The sequence below is a fragment of the Hirundo rustica genome, chromosome 4, assembly GCF_015227805.2.
Source record: "Hirundo rustica isolate bHirRus1 chromosome 4, bHirRus1.pri.v3, whole genome shotgun sequence".
Taxonomy (NCBI): domain Eukaryota; kingdom Metazoa; phylum Chordata; class Aves; order Passeriformes; family Hirundinidae; genus Hirundo; species Hirundo rustica.
This window is the reverse complement of record NC_053453.1, coordinates 67,661,480-67,685,333: the sequence shown is the minus strand read 5'-3', so window position 1 is coordinate 67,685,333 and position 23,854 is coordinate 67,661,480. Positions and strand designations below refer to the sequence as shown.

At 42.5% G+C, this 23,854-nt stretch overlaps 1 protein-coding gene across 1 annotated transcript; it reads left to right on the top strand.

Annotated features, from left to right (window-relative positions):
- Positions 1–695: 695 nt before the first annotated feature.
- On the top strand, positions 696–23,323 carry DYRK4 (dual specificity tyrosine phosphorylation regulated kinase 4). Its single transcript, XM_040062249.2, has 15 exons — positions 696–778; positions 5,643–5,784; positions 9,444–9,527; positions 10,880–11,029; positions 12,038–12,173; positions 13,352–13,515; positions 13,886–14,022; positions 14,869–15,009; positions 16,618–16,756; positions 18,930–19,011; positions 19,706–19,878; positions 20,752–20,812; positions 21,385–21,514; positions 22,250–22,395; positions 22,841–23,323. The coding sequence occupies exons 2-15, from the start codon at positions 5,761–5,763 to the stop codon at positions 23,065–23,067; spliced, it is 1,794 nt and encodes a 597-aa protein (XP_039918183.1). The 5' UTR covers positions 696–778; positions 5,643–5,760; the 3' UTR covers positions 23,068–23,323.
- The last annotated feature ends 531 nt before the right edge of the window (positions 23,324–23,854 follow it).

The window sequence follows — 23,854 nt, the reverse complement described above, 5'->3', positions numbered from 1 at the left end:
CCAGAGAAGCTGTGGTTGCCCCATCCCTGGCAGTGTCCAAGGCCAGGTTGGATGAGGCTCTAAGGAACCTGGGATAGTGGCAGGTGTCCCTGCCCATGGCAGGGGCGTGGAATAAGATGATCTTTTAAGGTCCCTTCCAACCAAGGCCAATCTATGATGCCATGATTAAAAAAGAGAAGGTGATTTAAAAATTCCTTTTTTCTTTTCTTTTTTTTTTTTTTTTTTTTAAATTCCAAATCCACTGTGCCTTTATTGTTTTAAGGCTGGCATTGCTCCTCTGTTTTTTTTTTTTTTTAAAAACTTCTTTCACTTTAGTAAAATTTGTGTCTGCATTTTTTCTGAAGGCAGGAAAGCAAAGCAGATGAGGCACCCCAAGGGATGGGTTTGCAATGCTGCTGAGCCTAATTGACAAACATGTTGTGCTGGTGTAAAGTCCTCAAAGATTTCATAGAGCATCAGCTTCCCAGTTCAGCTCAATTTGGTTTGTGTCATTGCTAGGGAACGTGGTAAAACAACCTGGGACTTGATCGCAACCAGCTCACCCTAAAAATCATCAATCAGCCCAAGCTTTTATTCACAGAGGGGCACAGGTTGGATCAGATTAACTGCAGTGTCAGGTTTAAATCACAAAGAGAACAATTTAATGGAGACAGATTTAAAACACGGAGCTTTGTCATTGTGGGAAAAGCAAGAAAGGAGCAGTGAGAGCTGCTGTGATTTCAGCTTCTTCAGTAACTCTTGTTTACAAGTGAGAAGAAATAAGAGAGTCCAGCCTAAGGTAAAAATGGTTGGCTTTTTTTTTAATTATTATTGTTTGATGTACAAATGTTTGTGTTAGGTTGTGACATACCTGTTGCGAGGAACTGAAAATAAACAGCAAGAAGATAGTTTGGTCTGTTGTACCATCTGCCATCAATTCCCTATAATATTTTTATTGCATTAACCATTATTTAAATTTCTTTGGAGAAGTGGAATTAAGATGTGTGATTCTTAAAACTGTCCTGTGCAGAGCTTCAGTGATCCTTGTGGGTCCCTTCCAGCTCAGGATGCTCTATGAATCTATGATTTGATGATGGCAATTTTTAATGAAAGCACTATCATTACTATTGCTGCGAAGGCAAGAAATTAACATTTTTAAATTACAGGGGTATCTTAGCAGGTTTCTGCATAAATAGTAAGCAAATAATTAATTTCTAGAATCTCAAGAGTACCTAGGGGTCTGCAAAATATTTCAGACTGACCTTTAGGTTTAAGTGAAAGGCTTTGTGGTATATTAAAAATATATGTATGTTGTAGCCAGCTGATCTACTTTTTATTTTAGAGGGAAAAAAGATGCGATTCACTCTAAGTATTTCTACAGAGCATTACTCTGAAATCGAATGTCCTACACTATTTTTAAAAAAGTGTGTTTCTGAGTTTAAAACTGACATTCGATGCTTCTGTTTAAAGTGATTTTCTGGAGAAAAAGCACTGTGAATGGTCACTCATTGCTGAGGTTCTGATGTCACGGAGTGTAACCCTTCGAGGTGATGAGGCTGAGAAATGATTTCCCTGGTTTCCCTCCTCAGAGGGCATTATTTAGGAAGCATAGCTGAATACACAGGTGAATGTGTGATGTCAGTAGGATTTGGGGAAGTATTTAGTAACTATAATTGTGAACTACACACGCTCTGAGAGGCCTTGGTTCTCCTGGACCAGCCTCCATCTTCCACTGCAGGCAGCACAGGGATAACACAGGCACTCCCCACATCTCACTGCAAATGGGCAGAAGCAGTTGGAGCTCTTTCTTGAAGGGAAGTTCGTGCAAAGCTTTCAGGGCTTGACAAACAAGCCAAAAATCCTTTTCCATCATAATGATCTTACCGGGGCCAGTGAGGGGATTGTCCCACGCTGCTCTGGGCTGGGGCAGCCTCACCTTGAATATCGTGTGTGGTTTGGGGTGCCACAATATAAGGATCTAAAGCTGTTAGAGAGTGTCCAGAGGAGGGACATGGAGATGGTGAAGGGCCTGGAGGTGAAGCCACTCAAGGAGCAGCTGAGGGCACTTGGTCTGTTCAGCTGGAGGAGAGCAGACTGAGGTCAGAGCTCACAGCAGTTCTGCAGCTTCCTCACGAGGGGAAGAGGAGGGGCAGGCCCTGAGCTCGGCTCTGTGTGACCAGGGACAGGACCCAGGGAACGGCTGGAGCTGTGTCAGGGTGAATATCAGGAAAAAGTTCTTCCCCAGAGGGTGCTGAGCACTGCCCAGGCTCCCCAGGGAATGGTCACAGCCCCAAGGCTGCCACAGCTCCAGAAGAGTTTGGACAACGCTGTCAGGGATGCACAGGGTGGGATTCTTGGGGTATCCTGTGCTGGGCCAGGAGCTGGGCTGGATGATCTTGTGGGTACCTTCCAATTCAGGATATTCTATGATATATTTTCCTGTTAGATTTCGGGGGGGTTTATTTGCCTGTGACTTTTTAACATATCTAGATTTACATTTCATCTCTGCACCCCGCTTGATTTAAAATCAGCTTGTCTGGTTCACGTCCAATTCTTGCTTCTCATGTGATTCCTCTTCAGTTTGTGAGTCCAGGAATAACCATATTTTCTGTTCTTGGAATAGTCCTGAGAACAGATTGATGCATTAGAAAAATCAGTTGGAGCACTGATTTCTGGGCTGTCATTTCTTTGCCCAGTCTGTTTTCTAGAAATTATGGTGTTTCTGGGGTCCTTTTAGCTTTATACAGTCAAAGAACTGTTTGGAAAATCCCCATGTCCCCAAATTCTATTTGAATTCAGTCAAGGACACTTACTCAGATGTTAGGAATTATCTCAAAAGGTTCTAGCGATTACATCCTTAGCAACACAGTGTCTTAATTCCCTATGTAAAACTGCATTCATGATTCTTATCCGGCTTTTGAGCACATTTAGAACAAACAGCATTGTAATTTTCTTTTCTTGTTTGCTAGGAGAAGGAACAGATCTCAACTGTGATAGGAATTGTTACTAAACTTTAAAGAGCCAATTTACTAGCAACTTATTTAAATGTTAGAATCCTGAGTTTATCATATCCCAAGCTTTTGCACTCTTCCATGGAAGAAACATTCTAAAGGAGCCAGAGTCCATGACTGGCTTTCCTATTTCTATCAGACTTGGACTGATTGGTTCAACTGGTGGGTTCTTTGCCCAAGTAAATGTATGCAAAACCTTAAATCACCCATTCCCTTTGCACTGATTTTGCAAAAGGCAAAAAGCATACTTCCTATGTGTTATTAGGGCCAATAGAGCAAGGGTGGTTTAAAAAGTTTTCTGTCAACACCACTCACATTGGGAATTTGGTATTTATCTTCCCTGGTTCAGCCTTCCGTGGCAGCATTGGACACTCCCTGTGGCAGTACCCAAGCACAGCACTGAGACAGGGCTCAGTTCATTGTTCCTCTGTGCTTTTTGCCCTCACTCAGATCAGGAAGACTGAAGTGCAGGAGTAGAACAGTAAATGCTGTATTAATCTAATCTAATTCTAGGGATGTAAAAGTTTGGGGTATCTAATCTACATTGTTGGAACAGGCTCCTTCTCAAGACAAGCCATTAAAAGGACAGGGGTCTTCCACAGAGAAATTTGTTTATCTTGAATGTTTAGCTGAGATGGAATGAATTCTCTTCCCACTCCATGATGCAGGGGGTTTTCTTTGCAGGGAATGCTCTTTAATTTCCTTTACCACTAATACTATTCTGCTTCCCAGAGATGTCGCCAAACGTACAAATTTGTTAAAGATGTTGTCTGTGCAACGATCACAGGCAGTGATCACATCCATAAGGAATTTATGTGCTATTGCACTTGCCTCCTTTAATTAAATATTTTTCAGAAGTGGGTAATTTTTAAAAATGAGTTGGTAAGACCATAAATCTTTCCATAAAACTTAAAAAAAATGCTTTGAAATTTATAGCTGAAACCTTTTATGTACTGCTTTTTACTTCAGTGTGGCATGACTGAAACTTAATAAGAATCCTGGCAAGTTTCTCTTGCTTTGAGAGTATTGTTGGGAAATGGAGGAGAAAACTGTATTCAATGTCTTATGCCATAAAAAATTAGTTGGTCCTCTTCAGATAATACAAAAGAATGATCCTGAAGGCTGTCTTTATGTGACTTATCACAGCAAATTTGAATATGTTTACAAGAATGTAGTAAAATGAGGAGGAGAAAAAACATTGCAAAGGAAGGAAATGAAGATAAAGTAGAGGATGTTCTTCTAAATGGGGGATGACTGAAACATGGGCAGATCTGTATTTCACTCTTTGATATGGAGGCTATCCTGGGACTGCTAATGGAGACAGACTACTGATAAGGGCCTGGAGTGACAGGTCAAGGGGGAATGGATTCCCACTGAGGGTTTAGATGGGATTTTGGGGAAAAAATCCTTTGCTGTGAGGGTGCTGAGGCCCTGGCACAGGCTGCCCAGAGACGCTGTGGTTGCCCCATCCCTGGCAGTGTCCAAGGCCAGGCTGGACAAGGCTTGGAGCAACCTGGGATAGTGGAAGATGTTCCCATGGCAGGGGGGTGGAATGAGATGGTTTAAGGTCCCTTCTATGATCTGCATTCCTCCCCTGCTGGCATGGGAGTGATTTTTCGGTAAGAAAATGAGACGTTTCTCTTGCACATGAGTTTTATAATACTGGGGAGGATTTGTTGCTTAGAGGGTTGCCAAGCTTGGATGAATGGAAAAGTGGGAGTGATGGAAGGGGGAGCAAATATGCCTTTTAGGAAGGTGCAGCCCAGCAATTACATCAGGAAAGGCTTTTCAGAGACCACCAGGAGTGCAAAAGGAATAACTGTTTGTCCTTTGACCATTCCAGCAGCATCTGTAAAAGCAGCAGCCTTCAGTGGGTGAGCATGTTTTTCCTCCTTGAAAACCCTGGTTTCTGAGTGAAAGTAGAACTATTCTGGGTTGTTGACAGATTTTGGACCAGCAGGGAACACACCATTCTTTGGCTGTATGAAGGAGACCACACTGTATTTTTGCTTTAGATATTCCCCTAAGACAGCTGGGGAATAGGGACACCTCCATCAGTGCCCCATCACACACGCACAGCATCCAAAGGAGGAAGAGAAAAGACAGGAGGGCAGCTAAGCTCTGTCTCATTATCCACATCAAAATAATCCACTGACTCATTATCTCACAGGGTAGAGCAGCTCTGTACTGATGCCCTCAAGAACCAGAGACCAGGGTGCCACAGTTTGGTCTTCATTAATTGACATATAGTGCCCAACAAGAAACCAACCCTTGAGGAATTAATCAATTTTAATTTTCCAGTCTGTCAGTCTTGTTGAAGAGATTTTGCTCACTGTACAGCAAGGTCGCTGTGACAAATTTTGACAAAATCCAAGTTCAAGTGTTTTTTTGGTTTCGCAAGCACATGAGCTCAGTGAGAAAGAACAGACTGAGATGACAAGGAGAACAGCCAATCCTGTTATATTTGTCTTTCTTATTACTGACTTGCCATGATAAATATGGAAAATTATATTTGGCTAGAAGGAGGCTGAGAAAGGGAACAGATGGCCACCAAAAGAATACTAGAGCAGCTAATAGTCACTGGCATATTTCCGGGAGAAAAATTTAAATCTGAAGCCAAGCAGAAGCATTATCCATTTTTTTTCTGCTCAGGGCACTGTGCATGGAACTGCTCCTGCTATGCTCTGACTAGATGAAGGTGGGCTTCCTGAAATGCCTTCGCCGAATGGAATAAACAGCTCTTATCCTGCACTTAACAGCTCCTGCAGTAATGCTGACAGAAATAGTTGACAAGGTGGGGAAAATGTTTGTGTTCCTACTGTGTTCTGAGTGAGAGAGTGTATTTGCTGTGGCTTTTTAATATATTGCATGATTTAGCACCTGTGTTGTATTCTGTCCTGTATTCTACGGGCTTCATTCAGTTTTGAGAACAGGGGAGAGAATGCCTATGTGAATGGGGAGACAATGGGGTCTTTATTTTATGTAGTTGTGTATTTAAAAATTTCCAGAATTTTAATGCATTTCTGGTTTCTATGGTTAACACGATACTGAAAAAAAGAGACTCTGATATTTTGAGAAGTATAGAAGTGTGTCACAATGTCTGATTTTACAGAACGCTGTAAAACGAAAACTTTGTGACTGTGGGCTAGGTGGTGGATGAGGACCTTGTTCTGTTCCTCTGGTGGGAACTGGAATGAGCAAGGTGATCCAGGATTTGAATAGCAGGAGATGATAATCTGGGATTGCAGCATTGGAGCTGTAGGACAAGGCTGAGCGCCACAGGAGCAGGGAGACCAGGGATGAAATGGAGTGGAATAGTAACAGTTGCTGCAGTTTTTCTTTGGAGTGCATCTGCCAGAATGAACCCAGCCACAACAGCTCAGCTGCAGAGCCCATAGGGCAACTCCAGGGTTTTACTAGAGCAGCTCTGCTGGGTAACCTGGATCAAGGCCATCAAATAAAGCCACTGTGTAGATTGTCCAAAAACTTCTCCTGCTCCCCAATCCACCAGCAGGACTGGTGTGAGCACAGATCAGTTTTTCTACAAATAAAAAGTTTATTTACCCATTTGGGGGAATTTTATGAAGGTTGGTCACTTACTGATTGTATTGAATAAATTGCCTAAAGGGCAATAAATCCTTAGTAAGTTGGTTTTGAGAAAGGGAGACAAAGAGGATCACAGATTTCCACGGTCAAAAAAAGGCATGGACTGCTTTTGCACTGTAAAGAAGCGTCCACCTCAAAATCTTGTAAATCTTTCCCCACTGAATGGTAATTTATGGCTTCCAAATTCTGACAACCTGGAGCCCACTCACCTTCTTCCTTAGCTCTTGCTCAGTTTTAAAGACGCTTTTTGAATTTTTCATGCTCTGTTGGTAAATCTACTTCAAAAAAAAAAAATTAGTAATATAGACAGAACTGCCTAGCTTTGTAAAAGTATTGCTGAGAAATAAAATACCATTTTGGAGTGAGGATTCTGCAGTCTGCACAGGTACGTGAAGTCATTGTTTCTTTGGTTTTCAGTGACAGCTTTTTCTCTGTAAAATCTTGGCTTTGTGTTGACTTGTAGCTAGAAAAGCATGAAGCAGTTAAGAAACTACCTTTAAATGAAATGTAGTGTTTTCATAAGCTCCAGAAACTGCAAATTATAGCTTGCTGGGAATGAAGTATGAATGAAGTGTGAAAAAAAAATTATAACATGCGTGAAAATTCATAGTCTTACTAAGAGCTGAGCTGATATAATTATTAGTAGAGTTTTGAATGTGTATCCCAGACTCACCCTCAAATGCGATTGTCCCCTGAAATGCAAGATACGTAGATTGCAGGACAAGACTGTATGTAGATTGTCTGGAAAAATACTCTGGCACTGTTTTCCATGGAATCATCATCTAAAGAAATTCATACGAGGATATTTGGTGCTCCGAGGAAACTGCGTCGTGCTCCAGGACATTCCTGTTTAGGCTGCAGTGATCTAGCGGCCCTCTTCTGTGGCATTTGCTGTCTTGGCACTGGGAATAGTTTGGATTTAGAGCATATCATCCATTATCCCTGTCTGGGTGATCTCCAGTACAAAGATGGGAATTACTATTTCCAGCAAAGGTTTTAGTACTTATCCCTTTCCTGCCATTCTCCTGTGCTTCACAGCCACCCATAACCCTTCATCTCAACCCTTCATCTCAAGATCTAAATCATCTGATTTAGAACTCAGTTTGTTCTATATCTGAAGTCTGCCCTTGCAGAAGGGTTTGTTTATTCATTTGTGAACAGGGAGAGCACACACAGAGCAGTTATCTCAGGGGCAGTTTCCAGCTTGAGTGGTGTCTCCTGGCTGATAGGGAGACAGCTGAACCAGTCAAAAGGCAGCATTTCCTTCATACAGTCAGGTAGATCTGTATACAGAGTTTTAGCTCCATATTTAGTTTGGAAAAATCTTTTAGAGTCTCTAGTAGAAGTGCATATGCAAGGATGGATATGCCACAGCCTCTGGAGTCAGCTGAGAGGAGGCCATCAAGATGATCAGAAGGATGGAGCAGCTCTGCTGGGAGGAAAGGCTGAGGGAATTGGGATGGTTCAGCCTGGAGAGGAGAAGGCTTTGGGGTGACCTCACTGTGGCCTTGCAGAGCCTGAAGGGAGCCCACAGGAAAGATGGAGAGAGACTCTTGACAAGGGCCTGGAGTGCCAGGACAAGGGGCAATGGCTTCACACTGACAGAGAGGAGGTTTAGATTGGATATGAGGAAGAGATTTTTCCCTGTGAGGGTGGTGAGGCCCTGGCACAGGTTGTCTGAGAGAGGCAGTGGACGTCTGGAGCCTGGGGGTCTAAGTAACCTGGTCTGGTGGAAGGTGTCTCTGCCCATGGCAGGGGTTGGAACTGCTTGGTTTTTAAGGTCCCTTCCAACCCAGACCAGTCTGTGATTCTGTGCAAGGCAGGATGTGCCAGAGTCATTGTCAAGGTATGTTCAGTTTGATCTCCCTGTTTGTAGCCGTGCTAATGTGCCCTGCCTTTATCAAGGTCATAGTGTGTGTGTGTGGATCAGTTTGTATGCAAGCATCCCTCACCCACTACAGCTTATATATATTATATTTCTCTATGTCTGTATCTATGACTATATATGGATATCTGCAGAGCATTGGCACAGGTGCAGCATTTAATCTGAGTTGTCCCTGTTTCTTCTGGGCTCAGACACACTCTTTCAGGAGCCCTTTTGACCAAACCCAGTGGAGTTCACTCCAACCTACAAAGCAGAGCTAATCTTCAGCCACAGAGTTTTCATGGTCTAAATTATCCTAAGGATTTCTTCATTTCATTGCAGTTCATTATTGGGCAGAAATGTACAATGCTACTTAGCATGTTTATTAAAAATCTGCTGAAAGCACCAGCAAACTCTTTAAAATGGTGAGCTGCTTAGCACTTTCCCCATGGTTTTTTTTTTTTTTTTCTATTTATTGCTAATACTATCTGTCCATTGGAGGCAATGGGGTTTTTTTTTTCCTATATTTCAGTAAGCTTAAACCCTGATTTTGTTTTTCTAAAATCTGTAGCACAAGTTGAATCAGCTTAATGGTGCTTTTAGCAATGTACGGGCTCACGTGAGGCAGTGCAAAGTTGTCCTTCCAAGGAGACCCACTGCCGGCTCCCAAGTACCTATTTTGGGATGGCAGAGGGCCCCCTTCCCCTTGGCTGAGCACAGGGGCACACCAAGCATCTGAGAGGCATAATAACAAAATAAACTGTCTCTGCCCCAGCCCACAAAACAGCTGCTCAGCTGAGAGAGTGAAATTGCTAGAGGTATTGCTAGAGTGAAACACGTTTTCAGCAGCTTTTGTGGCCCCCTCTTACACCTTGTGTTGGCACAGGCATTGCACAAAGGAGAGAAACACAGAAACCACGCAGGAATTCCATAATTTTTTCCTCCAGAATAATTTTCATTAAAGCCTCGCTTCATGTTTGCAGTCTTCCCATGTGGATGCTTTTTCTCAGTCTCAGCTGACTGTTCAAGAGAGGGATCATCTGGGCTCTAACAGAGTCTTCCATCAGGTACGTGGCTCTTCAGCTGACTTCAAAAATACCTCAATGCGTGTTTTTTAACTGATTTCTTATAATAAATGAATATGGGCATAATCAAGTTCTCCATTCCCTGTCCTCTTCCATTTCCCTTGTGGCTGTATGACTGTCCCAAATGCCTGCAAGTATTTTGGTTTTGCTGTGTTCAGTAGCATCTGAGGCATTTCTTCTGCTAAATCACTTTGTTTTCTTGTAGCTTTCAGGAAAAGTCTACTGGAATTCCAGTTCTAAGTTTTTAAAGGCTATTCCACAGCATTGGAATGGAAAACTTACTCATTGAAGCTGATTGGCTTGCGAGCATTGCTGCTTTGCTTTTTGAGAAAATATCAAACCTCACCTTTATTGTGAAAAGCTTGCCAAATATGTTTCTGTGCTTCCCCGAGGAGAAAAAATCCAGTTTTTACATGGGTTGTAGCTTTAGCTCTCTGGACTTTATTCTGCATTTCACAGTGCGCAGTTGATCTATTTCAGATCTATTTCAAATATTTTTTTATTATTTACCAAAGAAATAGCCTACCTGAAAGAGTTTTCTTTGCTGCTAAGAGTGTGACTTCTCTGACTTGACATATTCAAGACATTGATAAAAGACATGCAGGACATGCATTAAACTGTGCCCTTAAATGACTGACTGTAATTAACAAATGATATAGAAGTGTTTTGCAAATAATAAATGGGAGAAGTCCGGGGGAAATGGGGGAAATCCTGGATTATTTAAGTGAGCATAAGCATTTGTTTTAAGCAAAGTTTGCTGAGAGCTTGCCTTTTCCTCACTAATAAGGAGTGCAACAAAAGGGCCCAGTCAAACTGAGCTCCACAGGAAATGAGGGGGAAGGAAATATGGATAAGCCATCGCAGGAAAGACTTCCCACTGTTTCCACCCCTGGTGTTTGGCAGCACTCCAGTCCCAGTTTCTCTTCTGCCACTGGGAATAGTTAATGATATTTTCTGCCATTGACACTTCATGCCTACTTATTACCCTGTGTGGGCTTTATTTTCCCCACTCGCCGGAGTCCTCCTGCCTGGAACAGCAGCTGGGCTTCCAAACCCAACCACCCTTTGCAGCTGAAGCAGTTGCTGCTGGATGGGAGGGTTCCTCTGTGAGGAATATTATTCCCTAAATTGTGCCGGATTGCCCAGACAACCTCCTGCTGCTCGTTAGTACAGCTGGAGCTGCCTTAGCATCAGATCATTTCCCCTTTGCCTTTAGGTGTCAGAAGCGAACCACACACATTTGCCAAGAATTTAAATCCCTCTCGTGTTCGTAGGTGTGGCACAGAACTGCTTACTGGGTCGTTATGTGACGTTGCCTTGTGCTTTCTATTTAGAGAGTCAGTCGTGGTGTCCTTTCCCTCCCACATCTGGAAGGTCAAGTGAAGCATGGTCTGGCTGCAGACGCTGCAAACCCTGCCCCCTTTGAGAGCAGCCTGCCTCAAACAGCAAATAAGAGCTTGCAGAGTGTCCTCCCCTCTCTTCAGGTGAGTTATAAAGCTCCTGGCCAGCTCATTTGCCTGCTGAACCAGCCTCTCTGTAAGCACCGCTGGGAGAGTGTCACTGGCAAATTGTCACAAGTGTGCGAGTGCGGGGGAAGAGAGAAAAAGTGTCAGAATTAGAGACAAGTATGGGAAGATGCTTTATTTTGAAAAGACCCCATTTTTACTTACACACATTTTTATTTCGCCCGCTTGTTAGTCCATATCCCATCACCTGGGTTCTCCTTGTCTTGGCAACCGTGTGCTGGTTTCTGAATACGGCTTTGGTACCCTTCTGACACAGACAGACACTGAGCTTCTTTAGTCTCCATCCAGCCCCACTTCTAGGAGGACTTTTTCAAGGGATGAGAAATAAATAGATAAAGGAATTGTTTAGGTTGGAAGACACTTCTGAAGGACATCTGGCCCAGCCTCTCCACTACAAGCAGAGCAAACTTGGAGCAGGCTGCTCACATTATGATCCATTTATCCAGTTCATCTCCTGCTCACTGGGCTCCAGTGTCACAGGCCCTGCTCAAGGCAAAGTCCAAGATGCTCACTGCTTTTCTCCCACTGGCCAAGCCAATCACTTCATCAGAGAAGCCAAGTTGTTCAGACACCGTTTTTTGACATATCTGTGCTGGTTATTTCCAATCAACTTCCTGTCTTTCATTGGTTTGGCGTGGTTTCCGAGAGGAATTGTTCCACAGCCCTCCAAGGCCGACCAGCATTGGTATAGATGGCATTGCTAGAGAGTCCCTATACTGAATGAATCTGGAAGATGAACTTCTTTCATTTATAGAGATTTATCTTTCCATGGTCCAGCAGCCTTTAGTGCTTCTGACAGAATTTGCTCTGAATAAGCAGGGTGTTCTTAGCACCCAAGCTTGCTTGCTCTGTCTCAGCACAAAATTGACGTCGAGATTACTCAACTAATCCAAAATAAATATATTGTGGCTTTGTCTCTGTGAATATAGCAGTTTTTAATTTTTAAATTTTTTTTGTGCTTGACAGGAAAATGGAACTCAAGGCAATTTTCCCCAGTTTAACCTTCCAGACAGTCTTCCTGAGAGTGACCCCAGAGTCCATACAAAACCATCTGAACTGGAGAGCACCAGCATTGGGGTCAAGCTGCCTATGACAGCTTCAGGTAGAATATCCCTGGATAAACTGAAAGGACTGGAGTGACAGGCTGCCTGCACAGATGAGGAGTGTGTGCAGTCAGGACTCCCAGGGACCAGAGGTGCCATGCTAAATGGCTGCTGAAATATTTAACAATTTACAGCACAGCAATATGGATGAGACTCAATGATTTCTAATTATCCAGCTTGGGGAGGTACCTAAGAGGAGAGTGATTTGACTGACACAAATACAGAAGAGAAACGTGCAGTATAAAAAGGAATGTATATTTGTCTAAGACTTAGGCAGGGTAGGTGACAGCAATAGTCCATTAGAGGGATAAAATCCTTTCCCACTTTCTTGTGGCTGTGTCCCATTTTATTGATGTGAGCTAAATTGCATTTTGGGAGTTCTCGGATCCAGAAAGTTTCTGACAGTTAATCTATTTCTAGAAGGAGTCTAGGGGGAAAAAAAAAAAAAAAAAAAAAAAAAAGTAATGGCCTTTTGCTTTGGAATGATTTAGCATCCCTGCATTGCTGGATGAAGATCTGCCACTGTTTAACAAAACACCCACACATACATGCAACACATTGATTTAAAATGCTCCTGTCTGAATATATATCCACATTTAAATGATGGGAGTGGAGGTGTTAGGGCAGCTGAAATTCTGTGCAGGAAGAATCAGAACTAGGAGAAAAGCAGATTTGGGCTCCATTTAATTCCTAACCTCAGGCATCTGAGCTTGATGATTTTTATCAGAAAAGCAAGTGCTTGAAAGCTTTGGTTAACTAGACATTACTGACAATTTATAAATACGGCAATCAAACCAGTAAAATGTAACTTTTCATGTAAGTTATGGAGCCTGAGGGAGCAGATAGACAACAGATGGGATTTTCAAAACCATCTATTTACATAACTTCCCTCACAATTAAATAATTTTTACCTAAACTCTCTTAAAAGTCTTGCTGACAGATCACGAATGCTTTATTGAACTTAATACTGCAAGACAGAAAAACAAAATAGAAATTGTACCAAACTGTAGAAGCAGAGAAATCTTAGTTGGAAGGGAATTCTAGCAACTTTTCTCAGCATCCTGCTCAAAGATGTGGGCGCGCTCTACGGCGAAATGTTCCATTGTAAAAGCACTTTGCCATCAGGTTTCTGACATTTTATTGATTTTTGGTTTTACGTTCTTGTTTTCTGATTTAGAAGCCTTGAAAAATTTTAGAAACCAGTTAACGGTCTATGAGCAAAAAGAAATTTTCAATTATACAGAGCTCTGGTTTCTTGGCCTGGAAGCTAAAAAGATTGAAGGTTTGCCTGAAACCCAGAATAATAATTGTTATGATGATGAGCATGGTTCCTACTTAAAGGTAAGTGGAAAAACTATGGTATTCGTTTTGAGCTCAGTAAGTCTGTAGTGATTTTATGCCAAACTCTTAAGTGTTCTTGTCTGCGAGATAAATGTTGTTTCTAGAAGATAAATATTCACATAGTGAAAAAATGCCTTTTAAAGCTCAGGGGAGAATTTGCTTTGCATGTCGTGCAGGGTTGATGCAAGGTCGGTGGGCTATGGAATCATCACTCGGGATTTTCCTTGTTACCCTTATTTGATGTAGACTTCACCTGCGGCTAACCCACCATCTGTCATGGACAGCAGACTCACACACACACACCTGAGCTACTTGGAAGCCTGGTCTTTGTTGTGCTCTTTGAATCTGAACTCTTTGTGTTCTTTCGAAGGTTTTACACGACCACATTGCCTACCGCTACGAAGTCTTGGAGGTCATTGGGAAAGGGTCGTTTGGGCAGGTGGCCAAATGCCTGGATCACAAAACCAATGAGTTAGTGGCATTGAAAATAATAAGGAATAAGAAAAGGTGAGTTATCTGCTGACTTTAAACCAGTACAGTCACCCCTGTTAAACAGAACATCTATATACGCCAACAAATCAAAATCAAACCTCCTGTACAGTCATGAAACGCAGTGAGGGCACACTGAGGGAAGAGGATGTCAGGAACTGGCCTGGACCCAGAGGAGAGAGAGCCTAGGAAAGCAAGCCCAGTTTCTCCAGGTTCACAAGGAGGTCTCTCTGTCTGCTGCACTGTGAATACACAAGCCAGGTGACCAGCCGTGCAGGACTGAGAGCGGGGAGCATCCCCACAAAACTCCAAAAGCACAGGAATATGCTGGAAGGCACCCATCACTTGCTTGAACATGAAAAATTCTACATTGTGGTCCCAAGCAACCTGTTCCTGTTAAGTGTCTGGTTACAAATTTGTGAGTTTGAAGCAGAGTCAGTGAAACAGATGTTCAGCTGTTCCGTTTTCCCCCTCAGTGAGCGCTACGTGTAAAGCTGCTTGTCAAAACCCACTGACTGTGGTAGGTGTGAAACATGGCCTTATTCAGGGAAAGTGAAGCGCTCCTATAGACTTGAGAGCACCAGGATTTTAGTCTGGATGCTCGTTGGAAACCTTTTCGTTTAAAGCTTTTTTCAGACAAATCAAATTAGGTACCCTGAAGTGTTATGTAAGGCCAGTGTATTTAGACTAGGAATCAACCATAAGAAATCAAAATTACAGTAGTTAACAGGGTTGAATGAAACATTTTAATAACTGTCCCACCTGATGAACTTTACCATAAGCTTGTGGTGCTTGTAGCATTTGCAGAAATACAAATGCTGCCCAGAGCTGATGTCACCGTTCCCGTGTCATGTGATCTTTCAGATTTCACAGCCAGGCTTTGGTAGAAGTGAAGATCCTTGATGCTCTGCTGAAGAAAGACAAAGATGATACTCACAATATTATCCACATGAAGGAATACTTCTACTTTCGCAATCACTTCTGTATCGCCTTTGAACTGCTGGGGTAAAGTACCTTTTTCTTTGCACGCACCTTGGGGAGAACTGCAGATTTTGTGCCTTACAAGATTTAATTTTTATGTCTTCTTCAGAAGAATTGGCAGCTAGAAAGGAACACTGTCTAAATACAGACTGCATAACTGAGCCTTTGATCACCCAAGGTGAACTGAAAAAGGCCACGTTCAGACTTCACACGGGCAATGACATGATCCAACCCTTATTTTCTGTGCTGGGTATTGAAGTCTTCTTCCCCGAAAGACCTGTGAGGAAAAGAGTAAATTCAGGACTGGTAAACTTCAGGGTATATAAATATGAATAATAACAAATCATTTAAAAATAAGTCTGCGTCTTGCTTTTTATGAATCTTTGCTTCAGGGCATCTTAGGAGGAATTCCAGAGGAATTTTGGTGAAGTCAGATCATTTTATTCATCAGCCTTCTTGTAATCAGAGAATCAAAATGGAGTTAAACTGGAATTATCCCACACTTCCCCAGCCCTTAGAGAAAAACCCCTGGTGCTGCCTGTGCTACAGCCCCTGCTGAAGATTCAGTCTCATATGGACAGCTTGATCCCAAAGAAGCCTAAATCCCTTGTGTTGCTGCATGTGAGTCTGTCACTTACAGGCACACAGGGTAAGAGGTGACTCCTCTCCAGGGAAGACACAGATCAGTCTTTTCTGCAAGCTGCTATGGAAACACGCAGGGAATTGGGATAGCCACTATCTTTAGTTCTTTACAGAGGATTTGAAGACTGGTTGTCATAGAAAAATGTTTGTCTGGTAAATTTTTCGTTGCCTTTAAAATATCGTGAAGAGCTTTTGATTTGTGATCTTTCCCATTAAGTCTTGGCAACTTTAATTCCAAAGGAATGGGCTGTGCCTGCCACCAGTGGACACTCCAGTGGGGAAGGCAGAAAGCTCCAGCTGGTCGTGTCCTTGCAGATGTGTGCTAGTGCTGAGGACACCTCTCACAGGGAAGAATTTATTCCTAATATCCAATCGAAACCTACTCCTTTTTCAGTTTGAAATAATTGCCCCTTGTCCTATCACTATCAAAAATGTCTTTCTCTGCTTTTTGTAAACCCCTTAAGGCACTGGAAAGCTGCAGTGAGATCTTCCAGAGCTGCCTTTTCTCCAGGCTACTGGAAGGAGCTAAGATGTGATGGTCACAGGAGGGATATAAAAACCAAATGAGACCTGAATTGATGGGGGGGGGGGGGTTATCTAGAAATATTTACTGCTGGTTAAAAACCTTTAGACAGAACTTATTTACTCAAGATGCCAAAGCAAAGGAAATGACAGCAGGAGACAGAAGGAAATTTATTTCAGTTCCTCAATGATTATTGTTCTTGGTGAGAATCAGCACAGCTGCTTAACAGCAGAGAGCTTAGCAGGCAAGTTCACTGATTTTACATCTGCTTTAGATCTGGGAGGTGTCTGTGAATATCACATGCAGAGCAGCATTGTCAGGGAGGAAAATAGCTGTCATTTTCCTCTGCATGAGTCCTCCATGTGGGAAGACAAGCTCTTAATTCACTGGAAACTAATCGCGCCTTTAAAACTAAATGCCCCAATCTCTTATCTGCTCTCTGTCGGCTGCTTCTTCCTCCCCCACAGAATCAATTTGTATGAGCTGATCAAAAAGAACAATTTCCAAGGCTTCAGCCTGTCTTTGATTCGCCACTTCACTCGGTGTGTGCTGAGGTGCTTACAAGTGCTCTACCAGGAAAGAATCATTCACTGTGATCTGAAGCCTGTAAGTACAATCATTTCATCACCTGGTATTCTGTACAGAGCAAATGAGCTTATCCTGTTCTTTACTGATTGAGAGGAACTGTCAGGAGAAACCCTAAAACCCACTATGATGTTTGTACAGAAGCTGTAATTTATTTCGGATTATGTTCATGCTACAGTCAACTGATTATTACCGTTGATTCAGTTCATTCACCAAAGCATTAAATGAGATTATTTCCTTGCCAAAACGTATGCAAATGTGAATCAAATTTAGGTAATGACTTTTTGCTCAGAGAAAAAGAGAAGTACTTGTAAAATTATCAAGTATTTCAAGATGAGGGCCATTGTAATTCAAGGAATATTCACATGGCAGCCTGTTTCAGGTTATCCTGTTAAGTCTATTTAATTTCTTAGGCATAACTATAACAATTACGTAGGCTAGTAAATGTCAAAGGAATTCTGTGGAACAGTATTTAGGGTGTTCACCTGTTTCTGGAGGAACGTCTGTCATCCAATTCCCTCTACTGTATCTGCTAAGCATTCATGCTAGGTGAAACATTTCCCTTCTCCTTAAGCCCCAAATTTAAATTTTTGCAATATTCTGAGATTTCTGAAGGATTTGAATTATATTTTCACTTCAGGTGAAAGATTCTCTTGATTTCCTTTTAAAAAGGCAAATGAGCCAATAAAGAAATAAGCAAGTCCTCAGGTAAAAATGCTGAGGGTAAAACTCCGTTCTCACTTTGCTAGACGTATCTTGATTTAGAATTCTGAGAAGTCACATACTGTCTGTACCTGTTGTCTTGCCAACATCTTTGCCAGACCAATTTGTAGTGAGAGGAGATGCCTGCACGATAACCCAAATACCTGAATCACAAACAATTAGCCCAATGGGAAATCTGTTTCCAGGCAGCCACTGACAAGGAATGACGTCGGCAGCATCAATTAGTCTAGTCTGTATTTAAATAGAGCAACACATTAGTGAAAATGCAGTGAGTTAACTTAAAAGACAATTTTGTTCTCATTCAACGATTGTACAGTTTCATGAATTTATGTTGCCTGAAACTCACATCTGTTATCCCATCTGCCTCCTATGATATTTCTCCGCGTAAGGTGGAATATGGAGTTTCTCTGGCCTTTATGCTAGGTAATCACTGCCTCCAAAAACTGGTTTTCCAGTCAGTCCTGGCTTTCCAGCTTTGATCAGCTCTGTTGCATTGTGAGGGGTTCAGAATTAGAGACAGAGTCTCCTACCATGAGCACAAACAGGTTCTGAGCTGCAGAGAGGGGACGCTGCCTCCCTTACCAGAACCAAGAGCAGCTGGAATGTGGAAGTCAGTCCTTGCCTTGACTTTCACCAGTAGCAGCTTCTCTTTCCTGGCACGTGAAGCATTTCCTTGAGCTAATTACCCAGGAAACCACTTCGTCATTATTTGGCATCCACCTGGGAAGTGTTCAGTCATTCAAAGCCCTGGCATATAATCACTGTAAAACTGGTTGGTAGAGGTAAGCATCAGTCTGCTGAGGAGTGGAGAAGGAAATCCTTCATTTAGACAGACTTTTAAGGAGGCTAAAACTCAGCTCTGCAGAAGAGAGCTGAAGGCTGTGTTTGCTCATCAGGGCACATATCCCTGAGCTGCCTGTTTAAGGATTGCTTCTCCAGCTGGGATTGCAGGAATCCAGCGCTGTACCCACCTGCACCCCTCTAAGAATCCACAGCACCCTGCCTTGTCCATTTACCCCTCTCACGAGACCTGTGCATCACACAGGTGGGGAGGGGTGAGCTGACACAGAGTCTGGAGCAAGCAGTGCAGGGAAGAGCGGTGGAGTGTGGCTCCTTCACGGGCCAGGGGCTTTCTGTGCTTACAGAAGGATGGTTCTGGTTAATTCAGCACAGCGCAAAGCCAGGTGCAGTTTGGCTTTTACTAGATAAGCAACCCTGAGTTTTGGGGAGCTCGCTGGTGCCCTTTGTGGCTCACCTGGGTACCTTTCCAAATCCCCCCTCTGCTTTGCACAATTGCACGTTATTGGCTGCCTCCTCGTGTTAGCAAATGCGTTCCAAAGGAGGTTGAATTTTGGAGCTCTCATTGTGCAGAGAAGTGTAAATGTGATTTGCGTTCTAATTTTCCCAAGTGTTCACTAACTTAATATGGTGCTAAACCCCGCTTTTCCCTTTGATTTTTTTTTCTTTTTAGGAGAACATACTATTATACCACAATGGCCAAGGTTCAGTCAAAGTTATTGATTTTGGATCAAGCTGCTATGAAGACCAAAGAGGTTTGCAGAAAAGTCAAGTTGATGTAATTTTTTTAATAAGCTTTCTTAATTTTAAATAATGTGGAAAAGCTATTTCTTGAATTGGGCTAATATAGTGACCTATGCCCTTAACTAGAACCTGGTGAATTGTTCAGCTGCTGGTGGTGGAGCAAATACTGGTAGAGACAAGTAAGATATTACTGTTCTTTTTCTTTGTCCCAAGCCCGATCAGCTCCTCTACTCCTGCTGAAATCACAACTGCACTTTCAGGAGTGGTTAGCTGGAACAAACTTAGGAGGATAATCCAAATATTTCACTTACCAAGAAGTTTGTCGGGTCCAGAGAGCCTTTCTCTTGTGAGATGGTTAAATTATAATTGATACTTTTTGTATAAATACTACCGGGAGGGAAATGGAAACGGCGATTTTAATTTAGGAACTGTTGATTGATGCAAATGGAACACCTTCAAACAGGAAAATGAGCATGGATAAATTGAATCACAGCATTAGTAGAACAATTTCTGTATAGAACAGTGGAAAGTGTATCACCCATTACTTTTAGGATGGGATTAGAAAACGTTTCCGGAGCCTATATGAGCAATCTGTGGCTAGACAGATTTATGATTCCTGAACATATGCCACTTTTCTGTGAAATCTGCAAGTGACATTTCAGTCCCAAGTGTGATATTTTGCTTCTTGTCTAATTTTTCATCCAGTGTACACCTATGTTCAGAGCCGCTTTTATCGCTCCCCTGAGGTGATCCTCGGTCATCCTTACGCTATGGCTGTTGATATGTGGAGCTTAGGCTGTATCATAGCGGAGCTTTACACAGGCTACCCGCTATTCCCAGGGGAAAATGAGTCTGACCAGCTTGCCTGCATCATGGAGGTAACTTCTGGGATTGCTCTGCATACCCATTTGATAAACCGCACCACCGCGAACAAAGAGAAACCTCGAGCAATAATGAAATGATCGGCTACGGCCTGGCCTTTGAGGGAGGTTTAATGCAGCCAGACGGCTCTTTGAGCCAGAAGGGCTCCCCCGAGCCTCTTTTCCTCCAGGCTGAGTCCCCCCAACTCCCTCAGCTTCCCCTCATCAGACTTGTGCTCCAGCCCCTTGCCCAGCTCCATCCCCTTCGCTGGACATGCTCCAGCCCCTCAGTGTCCTTCCTGAAGGGACAGGCACAGAGCTGGACACAGGATCTGAGCTGTGGCCTCGCCAGTGCCATGGAAAGAGGGACAGTCCCTGCCCTGGTTCTGCCTGGACACAGGATCTGAGCTGTGGCCTCACCAGTGCCACGGAGAGAGGGACAGTCCCTGCCCTGGTTCTGCCTGGACACAGGATCTGAGCTGTGGCCTCACCAGTGCCATGGAAAGAGGGACAGTCCCTGCCCTGGTTCTGCCTGGACACAGGATCTGAGCTGTGGCCTCGCCAGTGCCATGGAAAGAGGGACAGTCCCTGCCCTGGTTCTGCTTGGACACAGGATTTGAGCTGTGGCCTCGTCAGTGCCATGGAAAGAGGGACAGTCCCTGCCCTGGTTCTGCTGGCCGTGCTATTTTTGATACAAAGGCATGTACGGGCAGCACTAAGGAATCCCTTAATTCCCTCCACAACAAGAGGAAATATTTTGCAGATATTTCTCCGTAAATTGCTACAATCGGCTTCTTTTCATAAGGAGGGCAAAATGCCACATCTCACCTGATGGTTGTTGTGTATCTTTATGAAATGAGGAGTAACTCTATGAATTAATTTTCTACGAAGGTATTGGGTCTTCCACCAGCTGATTTTATCCAGGCTGCGTCAAGGAGGAGAACATTCTTTGGTAATTTCTTCTGATTATTTGTCCTTGCTGGATCCCTCCCTGGAAATCACTAATTAATAGCACTGGTAGAGAATAGGGTCAGAGATCTTTAGCTAATTCCTAGCTGATAAAAATACTTCCAGGAAGAAGTATGAAAAAAAAGCGAAAGGATAAAATGAGGCATATAAACGAACCTGAAGCTCTGCTCTTCATGTTTTATGGGCCTCTAATTGCCAAAGTGATAGTTGGCATTAACATGAGAAGTTGCTCATTAAAATTACTGTTGCTGAAAGGAATGCAGTGGGCTCTGGGAACTAATTTTTACATTGTTCATTTCTCTGTGTATAATTTGGGTTTGGAAATTGCTTAAAGCAAACAAACCAACAAAGTGTAGGATGTGGTCTCTAGGATGTAACCATTCCTGCTTGCCACAATTCTGGCAGATTATTAATACAACAGGGCAAAACTGGAGTTAGTGGGATGGACATGGATACTGTTTATGCAACTTTTTAAAGTATTTAGTGAAGGGCTTTAATGTAATTTTTTTGAGGATGTCTTTTTTTTTTTTTTTTTTTTTTTTTTTTTTTTTAAAGATTCCAAGGGTTTTCCTAAATCCATAACTAACAGCAAGGGGAAAAAGAGATGCCCAGACTCCAAGGATCTAAGCACAGTGCTGAACACCCATGATGCTGGTTTCTTGGACTTTTTGAAAGGATGCTTAATGTGAGTTCATACTCTATGCAACAAGCTAGTTTTGACTTTGCTTTCATTCTTTCACACCTTTAAAATCTTTGTCTCAGTTGTATTTGTGTTTTTTGTTGGCTTTTTTTTTGGTTGGGTTTTTGTTTTGTTTTCCACATGGCATAATTTGTATAACTATTATTATTGACAGTTTACTATGTCTTCTTTAGCAGCGACTTCCAATTTCTTTCTAGCAGTTCAGCAGCACTTTCCTAAAGAAATTCTAAAGAAACTGCTAACTTGTGGTTACATGGGGAGGGAAGAAAAAAATCATCCCACTCTCTTTCACAAGAAGGTTGCTTTCAGTGTTCTCTGTTTGCCAAGTCTGTGTGAATCATTGATTCATTTTGGTTTGCTGGTTGAATCAGAATTTTCAGGAAATAATTTCAGTGGAGCAAAAAAACCAAGCCTTAAACAAGGAATTTTGGATCCCTACCCTAGTAGAACCATGAACTGCATATTAAAAATGGTTTGATGCTGCAGAGGGTTTGATCAGCACAGTGCTGACGTAAATAGGTTTTGAAGGATGGAGAAGATCACATAAGATTTTTCCATGGTTTTGGGATAAAAAGATAAAATTATTTTGTTTCAAAAAAAAAAAAAAAAAAAAAGAATTCTCACGATCCAGCTTCCAAAAGACAAGGCTGACTCTTTTGCTTTGTACTAATTTTGAGCTAGGAACAAGTTGAATAATGATTTGTCTCCCGTGGATTTAAGGTGGGAGCCTTCCCTGCGCATGACTCCTGATGAAGCGATGAAACACGCGTGGATCCAGGAGCCAAAAATATTCCGGAAAAGCCCGGCTCCGAGGAAGATGAGTGATGGCTCATTCTCAGCACTGGAAAGCAGAAGAGAGACGATCCGTAAGCATGTTCCACTCAGAACTAAGCGCATTTATCAGTGTTTGGTGTTGCTTTGTGTTTAGCGTCATCTGCCTGGAGTAAGGGGAGGTGAAAGTGCGGAGATAATGGATGATGACTGAAATGGAATGGGTAAAGGCAGCATCCCTCACCTGTGTAGAACTGCATGCCTTATGTTTCAGTTCAGCTGCCTGCAAGGAGACTGGAAGTGCTGAGGATTCACATGCAAAGCTCTTTTCCCTGCTGAGAGCAAAGCTCTTTTCCCTGCTGACACCACAACACAGTGCATGTCACTTTCAGAGCAAAAGAATGCAGCAGTGAGGAGTGTAAGATCCCCGGAGGAAACTTCCACCTGATTTGCTGGGAGTCTGTGTCAATCCCGTGTTTCATTCTGCTGTTAAAGAGGCTGCAGCCTTAACCCTCTCATTTTAATGATTTGTTGTTGCAGAGAATCTCTGGAAAAATGCAGCTGACAAAGTGAGAAGTGAACTGGCTGACAGACTGACTCCCTTCACAGGCACAGCAGAAAGTGATGTGCAGAACACAAGGAAGCATGCTATTCCAGAGAAATATTTGGAAAGCCACATGGAAAAGCCTATTAAATACGATCAAGCAGAAGACAGTGGCGAAAGAGCTCTTCCAAAAACTTCTCTTTTTTTCCCACCAATTAAGTAACACAGAGCACAAGCTATGATTGGCTCAGTTGCATACCTAATATATTTTGTAGGTATTATTTGTACTCAGGAATATAAGCTATATCTGTCTGTTCATGGGCTGTGCACATTGTAAGTATATTTAAAGTTCTTTTTACCCTGAAATCATCTAGTCAACCAAAACAGAATTTGAGAACCATTCCTTTTCCTCATCTACATCCTTGTGATCAGAGATTCTTCACAACCAGCAGCAATAAAATGGAGACTGTAGAGGTGGAGAGTGGCTTATTCTTGGTGTCATAACAGACTTTTGAATTTTATGTTTTCCTGGATCTAAAAGAACAAATGTGTTGACTGACTTTTACTTACAGCAGCATAAGTCAGGACTAATTAATGGATAAGATTGCTGGATTTACTTATGCATAAAAAAAACCAAGAGGGATCAAACCCAGCATCCTCATTTTCCTCCTTCTCCATCCTCCTCTTTTTATAGTGTAGCTGCTAGATGGAAACCATTGTCACACCTTCCTAGCAGATTTAGAAATGTAAATTATGCTCTTTAGCTCTCTAGCAACAACAAAGCCAGAGTGGTATTCTGGGCCCGTTTCTACAGGGACTCAACAGGAAGAAGGGATTAAAGCAAGCAGGTTTGATTTGGAAAAATTGTCCTTCATGGCAAGTTTAACTTAATGCTCTGAAAAAAACCCCAACAAAAACCAAATTAATTTCTATGATCCCTATGGCTTATGTGTTCAATTTAGGTATTTTGCTCTTTGAACAGACTATCTTTTCACTGCATTTGTAAAGTA